Consider the following 14,535-nt stretch of genomic DNA (forward strand, 5'->3'; position numbering starts at 1 on the left):
CCTACTCTCACTTAGACATCTCTTGGCAACTGAGTCAAGAAAATGTAAATATGAAGTAAAAATCAGTAAGAGCTTATACAATGATCTGTTGTGATTTCTGGAGATATGGACACACCTGGATATAATATTAAAAGCTTACAATTTACCTAGGATAGAATATAGTTACCAGACTTATGGTAGGAGAGAGTCCATCTGACCATTCATACTTTCTGCACACAAGTCTCAAGAAAGTGATGAGTAGTGATGACTCATCTAAGAAAGAGCTTTTTCCTCATCTGTTCAAGACATTTGTTTTTCTCTGTAAAGACTCAGATGAACTTTTCTGATTCCCAGGAAATATATACTCCCTGCATTTTGAGGTATATCAACTCTGAGGTGCTAATAAGTTTCCTGAAGGAACAGATTATACTTAAATGGAGGTCACTATTTCCCCACCAAACTCCATTCCTGTAATAACAGATCCCAGATAGAAGTTTATATTCTGGCCTATCTGTAAAATGGCTAAAGCTAAGATCACTTAGTGGAAGTTATTTCATTAATCATCAATATCCACATATATTTGAGGGGAAAAAAGCAAATAACTATGGACCAAAGAATAGTAGGAGACAGTAATTTCACCCCAAGACATCTCCTTTTGGTTGGAAAAAAGTGTTTTTAACATCCTTTCCAAATGTAACATTTACTCACCAAGTTTAGTGTTTAATCCAGCATAGTAGTTTCCATTGAATAACTACATTTTCCTTACCTTGTGTGCGGTGCTAAGTCGCTTCAGTTGTGTCTGGCTCTGTGAGAGCCTATGGACTGTAGCCTGCCAGGCTCCTCTGTCCGTGGGATTCTTCAGGCAAGAATACTGGAGTGGGTTGCCATGCCCTCCTCCAGGCCCAGGGATCAACCTGAGTCTCTTACTATTTCTGCATTGACAGGCAGGTTCTTTACCACTAGTGCCACCTGGGAAGCCCTTCCTTATGTTACCTTTTGGGAAAACTCAAACTTCATAGGAATATGATTGCTGCCACTCTTGGAAAATGTTATCATAGACATTGTGTGTGATGCCAGAGGAAGGTGGTCAATCTGCACAGTGGGAGGTCTGCGCACATTAACCCAGTGATACACTTTAAGCCTGACTAAACATCCCACTAACATAAGGACTGGTTATATAGTATTCTCCACTTGTATGAAGAAAAAGTCCCACTACCTGGCCACCCCACAATGTGACTTTTTAAAGTGTTTTTTAAATTAAACAACATTGAAAGGGAGCTCTTTTCTTGGTGAACTCTCTGTTGTGCCTTAAAACTAAGAATTTCGCAAATGTGAAATCTTTATCCCAAATAAGGGGTTGTTTTTACTATTGAAAGTCATATGTAAGATTAGCAATTATTTCTAAATGATGTCATCTGTTGTGATGATCTATGATATGTACTTTGGAGGTCCAGGCATTATAAATTTATTCAGGCTGCTTTTAAATACATGGAGAGAAAAACTAGCATATTAACTGTTACATAAACAGAGGCAAATTCTTGAGCAAAGGAATAACTTGGGAAATTTCCAACATATTTTGACAGAATGGATGCATGATGTAAATTGAAAATATATATTCCATAATCATGGTCTAAATTTTTCCCAATTGTAATTTTTTAATATGAGAAAAATAATTTACAGGTAATAGTAAGTTTTCAGATTTTCCTGAAGTATTTTTTTCATTCCTTTAATCCTATTATTTGTGGTGAAAGGAATAATTTGGAAAATTATTTTGGAATAATTTTGGAATTTATGGAATTTTCAAAATGTAAAAAGATCATCTAAGTAATTTATTCTCAATGAAAGAAATTGATTTCTATTCATACCACATATTGCACAATAGGACAATGATATAAAATAAAAACAGAGCTATGAATAAAAATAACTAATAGAATTATAGAGAAAAAAGAAATAAAACAATTTTAGAGATGATGGGGAAAAAATTAAGACTCACCTTTCCGAATTGTTCCGATTCGGAGAGTTGTTGTCTTTCGTCCGCTGAGCCTGGACCTTGAGGCAGACTAGGACTGAAGACCATGAGGTCGGCCTTGGGCGGCCCCTCCCCAGAGCACACCCTCTGCCGCCTCTCCTGCGAGTAAGACCAGCTCCCCACCGCGCTGGAGCACACCAGCCTGGGCTTCACCGGCCCGCACGCGCCCTCGCTGGGCGGCGCCGAGCACCGCAGCGCCGTGTACAGCAGCAGCGTGAGCACCAACAGGCTGGACACCGCGCAGATGGCGACGATCAGGTACACGTTCACATCCACTAACGCCGTCTCTGCGCCAGCTGCACCAGACAACGCCCGCGAAGAGGCCTTGGGCGCCTGGCCGCTGTCCTCCAGCGACAGCAGCACGGTGGCCGTGGCCGTCAGCGCCGGCTCGCCGTGGTCCTTCACCAGCACCAGCAGGCGCTGGCGCGGCGCGTCCGCCTCGTCCAGGGCGCGCGTCGTGCTGATCTCGCCGCTGTACAGCCCCACGCGGAACGGGCTGCGCGCGCCACCCGCCGCCGGCTGCAGCTCGTACGACAGCCACGCGTTGTAGCCCGAGTCCGCGTCCACCGCGCGCACCTTCGCCACCACGTGGCCCGCGTCCACCGACCTCGACACCACCTGGCTCACCGCGCTGAGTCCTCCGCCTGGCCCGGGCGGCAGCAGCGCAGGCGCGTTGTCGTTCTCGTCCAGCACGAACACCTGCAGCGTCACGTTGCTGCCCAGGGGCGGCACGCCCGCGTCGCGCGCGCTCACCTGGAACTGCAGCAGCTCCAGCTCCTCGTGGTCCAGCGGCTGCAGCGCGTACACCTTGCCGCTCTCCGCGTGCACCGACACGTAGCTCGACAGAGCTCGCTCGCCCACCCTCCTCTCCACCAGCGAGTAGGACACTAGCGCGTTCTCCTGCGCGTCCGCGTCCCACGCAGACACGGTGAAGATGTGGCAACCGGGCGGGTTGTTCTCCTTGACGAACACCGTGTACTCGGGCTGTGGGAACGCGGGCGCGTTGTCGTTCACGTCGGCCACCTCCACGGACACGCTAGCCATGGTCGACAGCGAAGGCGAACCCCCATCCCTCGCAGTCACCACCACCTCATAGTTCGCCATGCTCTCGCGATCCAAGACACTGTCCAACACGAGTGAATAGTAATTCTTAAAGGTGGACACCAGTTTGAAGAGGTCTTGGGGGATCAGGGTGCAGGTCACCTGTCCATTGGCACCATAGTCACGGTCGGCCACCGTAATGAGAGCAATGACAGTGCCCAGTGGAGCATCCTCTCGAATGGGAAGTGAAAGAGACGTGATTGAGACTTCTGGTGAGTTATCATTGATGTCCACAAGTTTTACTGAAATTTTACAGTGCCCAGACATTGACGGAGTCCCGTTGTCATACGCAATAACTTGAATCTCATAGAATTTCACGTCTTCATAATCTAATTGTCCCTTAGTTCTGATTTCCCCTGAGCTGGGATCTATATTGAACTTGGTCTTTATATTGGGAGACATATCACTACTAAATGAATACACAATCTCACTGTTTGATCCTTCATCTGCATCAGAAGAATTTAATTTAATCACCAAGGTTCCGTTTGCCACGTTCTCTAACAGCTGTATTTTGTAAACTGATTGGTCAAAAGTAGGTTCGTTGTCATTCACATCTAATACCTTAATAAGCAACTGAACGGTGCCCGTGAGCTCAGGTTTGCCCCCATCAGTAGCCACTAGTAACAAATTAATTTCAGCAGTTTCCTCTCTGTCCAGAGATTTCCTCAGCACAAGAGACAAAGACTGACTTAGTTCATCATTTGTCTGTATATCTAGAAAGAAAAACTCACTGGAGCTGAGCTTGTAGGTGAGAAGAGCATTTACTCCGATATCTGCATCAAATGCCCCCTCTAGTGGAAACCGTGAGTCAAGCAGTCTCGATTCATGAAAACGGATAGTCTTTACCGCCACTGGAAATGCTGGCGGGTTGTCGTTAATGTCCTTCACCTCCACCTCCACATGGAACACCTGCAACGGCCGGTCCACGATCACCTCCAGGTGGATGCTGCACTCCGCCCTCCGCCCGCACAGCTCCTCCCTGTCGATCCGAGAATTCACGAACAAAATGCCATTCTGCAGATTTACTTCCAGAAGATCCCTGCGGCCTTTGGATGCCACCCGGAACAGGCGCGGCACCAGCTCCGCCAGCTCCAGTCCCAGGTCCTGCGTGATGCGGCCCACGAAGGTGCCGTGTTTGGCCTCCTCAGGGACTGAGTAGCGGACCTGGCCGCTCCCAGCCTCACCTACAGCTAAGAGCAGAAGCAGCAGAAACAGATGCCGGACCTCCACGCCCCTTCTCTTAGAAGACACCATCACCAGTTCTCAGTGAGTTGATCAAATTAGAATATCGTGTTGTGCAAAATTTTAAATGTTGTCCTCTAATCTCTGTTCAAGTCCTGCTGCTTCTCTTACTGTTCTCCTCCTCGCTGGAGTTACAATAGGGTTCTGGGTATTTTTCTTCTTAGAACTATACTGTGGTAAGACAGCGACATCATGTGGCCAAAATCTAGGCTCTACTGTTGATTCTGTAGATTTAAATTTTAGCAATTGTCCAGGCTAAGTTTTCTGATAGCTTTCATTTAGGAAAAATACCTATCTTAAACTGCAATATATCATTTCCCCCTTTTACTGTGTTAAAAATATATAACTAAATTTACCATTTCATCCACTTTTAAGTATACAGTTTAGTTTGTTATAGTCACATTGTTGTGAAATATCTTGAGAACTTTGATCTTGCAAACATGAATCTCTATACCCATTAGAAAACAACTCCCCTTTTCCACCACACTGCACCTCTCTCACCACCATCCTACTTTCTGTTTCTACAAATTTGACTACTCTAGGTACCTACATAAGTGAAATCTCACAGTTTGTCTGTGACTGGATTATTTGACTTTAGCATATCCTCAAGGTTCATCCATGTTGTAGCATGTGATAAGTTTCCTTACTTATAAGGCTGAATAATATTCTGATGTTTTTTGTATACCACATTTTGCTTATTCATTCATCCATCTGTCCATGGATATCTGGGTTGCTTCCACCTCTTAGCTATTGAGAATAGTGCTGTTATAAGCATGGGTATGAAAATATGGGCTTCCCTTGTAGCTCAGTTGGTAAAGAAGTTGCCTACAATGCAGGAGACCCAGGGTTCGATTCCTGGTTTGGAAAGATCCCCTGAAGAAGGAAATGGCAACCCACTCCAGTTTTCTTGCCTGGAGAATCCCGTGGACTGTAGCCTGCCAGGCTCCTCTGTCCATGGGATCACAAGAGTCGGACACAACTTAGCGACTAAACCACCACCACCATGAAAATACCTCTGAGACCCTGCTTTCAGTTCTTTTAGATATAACAGAAATTTTTTTCTGTTTCTTCAAGTAAAGCACATAGAAATCAAAGGATATTTTAGTTTATATTTTATAAATTGAAAATATATTTATAGATTTCATTTTTGCTTTTGTGATTTAATTTTGCTTTCTGGACTGTTCACAGATGTTTGTAAATTAATAATTCATTTTCCTCATCTGGATAATGTATTCTTAATTAAGAATATCTCTTTTTCTACTACATTTGGATTTTTATTCAAGAACAGTACAATTGATCTCTTTTTAGTGTTGAGAATATCTTACTTTAATCATTCTTTGCTGTCCCCTTCATACACAAATGATATGAAAATATGACAAAGATAACATAGGGATAAAACAAAATGAATTGAGGGTAAGTCAGTGTTCAAAACGCATAAAAGTTATCTTCAGTTACTCTAAGGAGGTCACAACCACAAAGAAGGCTGAATGCTGAAGAACTGATGCTTTCAAACTGTGGTGCTGAAGAAGACTCTTAAGAGTCCCTTGGACAGTAAGGAGATTAAATCAGTCAGTTCTAAAGGAAATCAACCCTGAATATTCACTGGAAGGACTGATGCTGAGCTGAAGCGCCAATACTTGGTCAAGCTCAGCCAATAAACTTGACATTTCTTTGTATCTGTAGTGTTTGGAATAGTAGCTCCCAAAAGATATATCCACTCAGAACCTTAAAATGTGTCTTTATTTGGAATAGAGATCTTTACAGACATAATTAAGATAACCCTAATCTTAGCATTATCCTAGGTTTGGGTGGGTCACAAATCCAATGACAAATATCCTTATAAGAGACAGAAAAAAGTGCATAGAGGCATGTGAAAGAAGGGACTGTGAACACTGAGACAGAAACTGGAGTTACACTGCCACGAGCCACGGAATGGCTGGAGCCACCACAACCTGGAAGAGGCCGGGAAGAGTTCTCCCCCTACAGTCTGCAGAAGGATCATGGCCCTGTCAACACCTTGTTGGACTTCTGGCCTCTAGAACTGTGAGAGTATACATTTCTGTTGTGTTGTTTCAAGCCCCCAAGGTTGTGGTAATTTGTTACATACAGAAGCACTACAAAACCAATATAGTATCCATTGCTAAAAGAATACCCTTTGCACTTACCAAAGCAAACTGTCAACTCCCTGTGATTTTATGTCTCTGAGCATTCATTCTTCAAAAATGCTCATTCAAGTATTTCACAAAACTACAACAAAGCCCCAACAAAGAAGGAAGAAAACAAGAGAGGGAAGTGGATGATAGGCAAGAAAAAAAAAGAGGTTCCTAAGACATTTTAAATTCAGTTTATTATTTTTCTTCTCCTGATTTTTATATAAAAAGAAATCACTACACAGTAATTTTTCCATGGAATCCAAGTTATCTAATCTACTTAATGGTCAGATACTTTAGTGAAAGGGTCAGTAATAATGTTCTCCTATCAGTTGTATAGACTACCTGTTGTAATGCTCTTCTTGTAAAATGTGTTCTGTTCACATTAGCTTAATGGCAGTGGAACCCCAATGATCATGTTGCTGTATATTGACTATCTCCATTTTAAATAAACACAATTTTATCTCTGACAAAGTCCTCTGTGGTTTAGGGAGACTGTCTAGGACAGCTTTTCTCCACATGTTGGCTCAGCATCCCAGAATATTTTGATCAATGGCATCTCAGCATCAACCTTTACTTCCATAAATGCTACAACAGGAAAAGACAGCAGAAGGCAATCTTTCACTGGCAATTATCTGTTTCTGATTGGAAGTGATATATATCATTCACATGTATTTGATCAAAGAAAATCAAAGCTCATGATAGCAAGGAAATGAAATCCTCCAGTGTTCCCAGAAGGAGAAGAACAGGAATATTGACAGTGGCTACCAAAATAAACAACTGTTTCTCATTCTCATCTATTTGTATCCTTGCCTAACCATAGGTCTCAAAGGTACTTGAAGTGACACCTAACTTCTCTAATTATTTATTGTTATACTAGAAAATGGGCTTCCCTGGTAGGTAAAGAATCCTCCTGCAATGCAGGAGACCCTGGTTTGATTCTTGGGTTGGGAAGATCCCCTGGAAACGGATAGGCGACCCACTCCAGTATTCATGGACTTCCCTGATGGTTCAGATGGTAAAGAATTTGTCTACAATGAGGGAGACCTGGGCTTGATCCCTGGGTTGGGAACATCTCCTGGAAGAGGGCATGGCAACTCACTCCAGTATTCTTGCCTGGAGAATCTCCATGGACAGAGGAGCCTGGCAGGCTACAACCCATGGGGTCGCAAAGAGTCGGACATGACTAAGCACAGCACAGCACATACTAGAAAATAACAGTAAGCTGAATGAATCACAAACTGAAATCAAGATTGCCAGAAGAAATATCAACAACCTCAGATATGCAGATGATATCACTTAAATGGCAGGAAGTGAAGAGGAACAAAAGAACCTCTGACGAAGGTGAAAGAAGAGAGTGAAAATGCTGGCTTAAAACTCAACATTCAAAAAACTAAGATTATGGCATCCAGTCCCATCACTTCATGGCAAATAGATGGGGAAAATGTGGAAACAGTGTCGGATTTCATTTTCCTGGGCTCCAAAATCAATGTGGATGATGACTGCAGCCATGAAATTAAAAGACACTTGCTCCTTGGAAGAATAGCTATGACAAACCTAGACAGCTTATTAAAAAGCAGAGACATCACTTTGCTGACAAAGGTCCATATAGTAAAAGCTATGGTTTTTCCAGTAGTCATGTATGGATTTGAGAGTTGGACCATAAAGAAGGCTGAGCACAAAAGAATTGGTGCTTTTGAACTGTGGTGCTGGAGAAGACTCTTGAGAGTCTCTTGGACTGCAAGGATATCCAACCAGTCAATCCTAAAGGGAATCAGTTCTGAATATTCACTGGAAAGACTGATGCTGTAGCTCCAGTACTTTGGCCACCTGATTCAAAGAGCTGACTCATTGGAAAAGACCCTGATGCTGGGGGAAATTGAGGGCAAGAGGAGAAGGGGCAACAGAGGATGAGATGTATGGCATCACCGACTCAATAGTCATGAGTTTGGACATGTCAGGTGAATGGTATGTCAATGGACATGAGTTTGAGCAAACTCAGATAGTGAAGGACAGAGAAACCTGGCATGCTGCAGTTCATGGGATCGCAAAGAGTCAGACACGACTTAGCAACTGAACAACAAATACTAGAAAATAGAATCACAGTTCTAATCTTAGAAAAGAAGTTTTCTGAAAAAGAAGGAACATATCAAGAAATAGTCTTCTTGGGTATTATTCCTTATATTTTAGACAAAGCTAATTTGTAGTATTCCCTTACAAATTAAATTACATTGTTATAATCATACCAAGATAACATGAAAGTAAAATTACAGTTCCTAAAATCATAGTTATAAAATTGAAATTCATTACTGAAATTGAATAATCAAATGATAATAAGGTATGTTTTACCAATATTTTACTGAAAGCAATGATAGGTTTTGTTTCCACTGGGATGATTTTTGGAGCCTTCATAGGAAAATGAGAATAAAAAGTATTAACAGCACAATGATCTCTGTCTAGTTTTTTCAGATGTATGACAAAGGTGTGAAGCTGCCAGCTTTAATGGATAATTAATATTAACCAAAACTAATTAAATTGCATGTGTGCTAAGTTGCTTCAGCTGTGTCCAACTCTTTGCAACTCTATGAACTATAGCCCACTATATCTGATAAGATCTCAGCATATCTAATTTTACCTTTTGAAGATATGGCCATTTTAAGTTAATAAATTTCCCAAATGAATGACTAATTTGAATTGTAAACATACCATGAAATATGTGCCAAAAAATAAAATTTCCCATAAATCTATATAACACGTTAATGATAGCAAAGAATGGTGGAAAAATAGACAAATAAGGCAACTGGGTCATCTTAATGAAGAAGAAAGGAAGGAATACATTTCATGGAAGAAATCTTATAAAGGAATACAAAACTATTGAAAGCTGGCACAAAGATTCCGAACAGCACAAGAATATTAACTACAGCTAATAGCAGTCAGCATTATATTGCCTATTTTTAAAAAGTTATTAATAGAATGAGATTCTCCTTTATAAGACAATTTGTTTAGACAAAGAAAACTGAAAAGGCAATATTACCCCTAATCCAAGTCTTTTCATAACACGATTGTGATTTTAAATAGGTTACAGTGTGATCACCTTGAAGCCAGGGACCTTACTTATCTTGTTTCACTCTTGCTAGGTCCCTAGTTTCTACAGCAGGACTTAGTATGCAGTAGGCTTTCTGTCTGTGCTTGTGGAATGGATCCATCAGTAAATATATTGAGTGTCCCTAGAGAAATTCCTAAGCCTCGACATGGGCACATAGGTAGTATGAATTAGGGAAGAGAAATTCTTTTGTGACTCAATTTATCTTTCTCAACTTTATAATCTTGCAAAGTTTACCTCATATTTAAAGGAGCTGGAAACTTGGCAATATGACTTTAAAATTATTATTATTATTATTTTGCTGATTTTTGCCAGAAGCCTGGGGGGGTGATAATTAATATTTGAAAAGTTGCGGAAACATGCTCACCACCTGTTTTTTGAAACACTCTAAGCAACAGCTCTATATCAGTTCAAATCTCTAGAAATTTAACTACTAAATTTTACTAACTTCTACAGGGACGGGGGAGGGTGTGGGGGGAAGTGGGAGGTTGGGATTGACCTAAAAAAAAAAAAAAAATTTTACTAACTTCTTATAGAATGCTTCTATAAAGGGACTTTCATAGGATTTTTCTGTATGTTTATTTGAATGTTTGCAGACAAAAATATGTTCATTTAATGCTTGTGTAACTTCAGAATTAAACATAGGAAATAAAATTTAACATTATGCTCTTGACTTAGTGACTAGCAAGTATAATATTTTTAACAAATATGTTTCAGCTGGTTTTGCAAAACTAATCACACATACTCTTCAGTATATGGCTAAACCCTCACATAATGATCAGGAATCAACTGTTTGAGTTTACAGCAGAAAGAAGTATGCACTTCACAAAGTTATTGGAAAGGTTGAGAGAAGTAAAAATAAAGTGTCTTAGAACATTTGTGAGTAAATGGAAGGTGCTCAGTAAGTGTTTCCTAGTCAATGATCCTATAATAACAAATTCATTCCACATCAAGCTTTCTAGAACCAGAACTCAAAGTCATTGGCATCAGGATAGTGACCATAATGGCAACCAAAAAATAACTGTATATTTTAATATAAAAATTAAAATATCACCCTAAAAATATTTTTTAAATTACTTTTGCTTAAAATGATTTTTAAATTGCCCACTTTGAAACTTAAAATGTTAAGGCAGATGGTTTCTAAAAATTTGCCTATAATTTTTTTCCAGACCTTGACGTTTCATTGTGAGATATAAACTTGAAAATGTCACTGTATTTTACTACATTAAGATCCTATGTTAAATATGCTCAAACCTACTTAATATTTCAGTATTTCTTTCAAAAGTATCCTGCTATTTAAACCAAGGAATATGATTTGTCCCTATATGTGCTTGTTGTTTGATTCCAAGTTCCATTCAAGATGCAGCCATATGTAATAGAATAAAGATCTACAATAAATGGTAAGATTTGTTCTGACTTTAATCAGAACACTTGGAATACAGTTTTTAAAGTGACATTTGAAAAGATGGTTAGATAAGTTAAAAATTTTAAAAACTAAACCTAAAGCTTGGGAGTTGAATTTACATTACCAGAAAGATCCGAATTTGTTTCTGGATGTTCCTTTCCTCCCAACATGTTCAGACCTGAACAAAGACGGAGCTGAAAGCCATGACGTCAGTGTTGGGCGGCCCTCCTCAGAGCACCCACCCCCTGCTGCGTCTGCTGAGAGTAAGACCAGCTCCCCACCGTGACGGAGCACATCAGCTTGGGCTTCGTGGACCACATGCACCCTCGCTGGGCAGCACGGAGCAGCACAGCGCCGTGTACAGCAGCAGCATGACATCAACAGGCTGGACACCGCCCAGACGGCGATGATCAGGTAAACGTTCACATCCACCAACACCATTTCCGCTCCAGCGATGCCCGTCGAAACCCACACAGAGGCTGTGGGCGCCCAGCTGCTGTCCTCTAGCATGGTAGCGGTGGCCATCAGCCCGGCTTACCCTCATCTTTCACCAGCAGCAGCAGGCGCAGTGCGTCCACCTTGTCCAGGGCGTGCGTCGTGCGGATCTCACCAGTGTACAGCTGTGCTCGCCACCCACCATTAGCTACAGCTCGTGTGACAGCCACGCATGGTATCCCCAAGTCCTTAAGACAGCCATGTGTTGTAGCCCAGTCCGCTTCCACTATGTGCACCTTCGCCACCATGTGGCCGGCACCCACCTACCCTGCCACCAGCTGGCTCACCGCATGGCCCAGTCATCCAGCTTGGGAGGCAGCAGCACAGGCATGTTGCAGTTCACATTGGCCACCTCCACGAACACGCTGGTCGTGGTCGACAGGGAAGGTGAGCACCTTACAGTCACCACCACCACATATTTTGACACGCTTTCACAGTCCAGGGTGCTGTCCAGCACCAATGAATTCTCATAGCTGGACACCAGCTTGAAGGGGATATGAGGCCTCAGGGTGCAGGTCACCTACCCATTGACACCGCAGTCACAGTTGGACAAGGAGATGAAGGCAATGACAGTGCAGAGTGGAGGGTCCCCTCTGACTGGTAAAGAGTATTATCATTTACATCCAGCACTCACTAAAACCTTGCAGTCATTTGATATTGGAGGACCTCCTTTATCAACTGCTTTTACCTGAATTTTGTAGGGTTTCATTTCTTCATATTCAGTCTACCAATTAGCCTAATTTCCCCTGAGCTGGAATCAATTTTGAAGCTTTTTGTTTCTTTTTATGTCAAGAGGGATATCATTGCCAAAGAAAAAGGCAGTTTCACCATTTATACCTTCATCAGCGTCACAGGTGTTTAATGTGATCACTAATGTTCCATTTGCTATAGTCTCTAATAAGTACACTGTGTACACGTCCTGGGCAAACAATGGAGCGTCGAGCACTGTGATCAGCAGCTGAACTGTACCTTCTAGTTCTGGTTTGCTCCCGTCCCAGTGGCTGTCAATAATAAACGAAGTTCTGGTGTTTCTTCTTATTCAAAGACTTCAATTCAGGTTAAAGTGACTTAGTTCACCACGTGCCTGTACACCCAAAGAGAAATAAACCCTGGAGCTGAGGGTTAGAATAGCATTGGTACCAATGTCTGTGATAGCAGCGCCCTCTATCGGGAAACGCGAATCCAGCAGTCTAGATTCAGAAATAAATTAACCTGTTTCTCTTGCTCTAAAGACCAGAGGATTTTTATTAAAACATGCATCTCCACATCCACATGGAAAACCTGAGGCAGCTTATCCACGATTACCTCCAGGTGGATATTAAATTTCGCCCTCTGTCCACACAGCTTCTCCCAATGGATCCGAGGATTCACAAACAAAATGCCATTCTACAGATTCATCTTCAGAAGTTCCCTGTGGCCTTTGGATGCAACCCAGAATAGGCAAGGCCCCAGCTCCGCCAGCTCCAGCTCCAGGTCCTGGGCGATGCGACCCACAAAGGTGCTGTGTTTGGCTTCCTCAGGAACGGAGAACGAATCTGGCCACTGCCTGTCCCTCAGGCTGTAAGGAGTAGAAGTGAGAGCAGCAGGCACTGGCGTCCCTGGTCACCTCTCCTTGAAAATAGCATTGAAAAAGCACTACGCCTTTCCTGTCGCTCTCACTTTACTTTAAGATCTTGCTTTTTTAAAGCTTCATGTTTGAGATAAATTATCTCTTTACAGTTTTTGTCTTCTCTCTGGTGGTGACAAAATGGAGTTTCCTTCTTTAGTTTTTGGTAATTAGTATATGGAAACATGAGCTTCCTTGGTGACTCAGTGGTAAAGAATCTGCCTGCAATACAGAAGACTCGGGTTCGATTCCTGGGTCGGGAAGATCCCCTGGAAGAGGGCACAGCAACCCACTCCAGTCTTCTTGCCTGGAGAATCCCCATGGACAGAGGAGCCTGGTGAACTATAGTCCACAGGGTCACAAAGAGTCAGACATGACTGAAGCAACTTAGCAGCAGCAGCAGCGTATGGGAACATAGGCTTCCCACGTGGCACTAGTAGTAAAGAACCTGCCTGCCAATGCAGGAGATGTAGGAGACACAGGTTCCATCCCTGGGTCAGGAAGATTCCCCTGAGGAGGGCATAGCAACACACTCCAGTCTTCTTGCCTGGAGAATCCCATGGACAGAGGAGCCTGGTGGGCTGCAGTACATAGCATTGTAAAGAGTTGGACACAACTGAAGTGACTTAGCAGGCATGCATATGGAAACATACAGAATCTCAAGGGACCATAAATAGCCAAAACAATCCTGAAAAAGAACAAAGCCAGAAGACTCACACATCTTGATTTCAAAACTTAATACAAAGCTACAGTAATCAAAACTGTGTTACTGTCATAAATACAGATGCATAGACCAATGGGATAGAAAAAAAGAACTCAGAAAGAAATTCTTACATATATGGTCAAACAATTTTCAACAAAAGTGCTAAGACCATTCAAGGGGAGGAAAAATAGTCTTTTTAACAAATGGTGCTGGGAAAACAGGATATGCTAAGTTGCTTCAGTTATGTCTGATTCTTTGTGATCCTATGGACTGTAGCCCAGCAGGCTCCTCTGTCCATGGGATTCTCCAGGCAAGACGACTGGAGTGGGTTGCCATGCCCTCCTCCAGGGGATCTTCCTGACCCAGGGATCAAACCCACATCCCTTATGTCTCCTGCATTGGCAGGTGGGTTCTTTAGCACTAGCACCACCTGGGAAAACAGGATATCCTCATGAGTTATACCCTTACTGAACACCACATACAAAAATTAACTCAAATAGATCCATGACCTAAATGTAAGACTTAAAACTGTAAAATACTTAGCTGAATACATGGCAAAAGCTTCATGACTTTCAGTTTGGTGATGATTCCCTGTATGTGCTACAGGCAACAAAATAAGAAATAGACAAATTAGACTCCAAAAAAGTTGAAAAATAATTTTTCCATCAAAAGACACTATCAAGGACTTCCAGCTTCTAGTTCTGAATGTAAGAGGCTTTGAA

General features: G+C 42.2%; 1 protein-coding gene and 1 pseudogene across 1 annotated transcript; both read right to left on the minus strand.

Moving 5' to 3' along the window:
• Window positions 1–1,968: 1,968 nt before the first annotated feature.
• LOC122440831 (protocadherin alpha-2-like) lies at window positions 1,969–4,363 on the minus strand. Its single transcript, XM_043467526.1, is given in 2 exon segments — window positions 1,969–2,091; window positions 2,093–4,363. Coding segments are annotated over 2 exon segments (2,394 nt in total).
• Window positions 4,364–11,181: 6,818 nt separating this feature from the next.
• LOC122440832 lies at window positions 11,182–13,129 on the minus strand (annotated as a pseudogene).
• Window positions 13,130–14,535: the final 1,406 nt, after the last annotated feature.

The sequence above is a fragment of the Cervus canadensis genome, chromosome 4, assembly GCF_019320065.1.
Source record: "Cervus canadensis isolate Bull #8, Minnesota chromosome 4, ASM1932006v1, whole genome shotgun sequence".
NCBI lineage: Eukaryota > Metazoa > Chordata > Mammalia > Artiodactyla > Cervidae > Cervus > Cervus canadensis.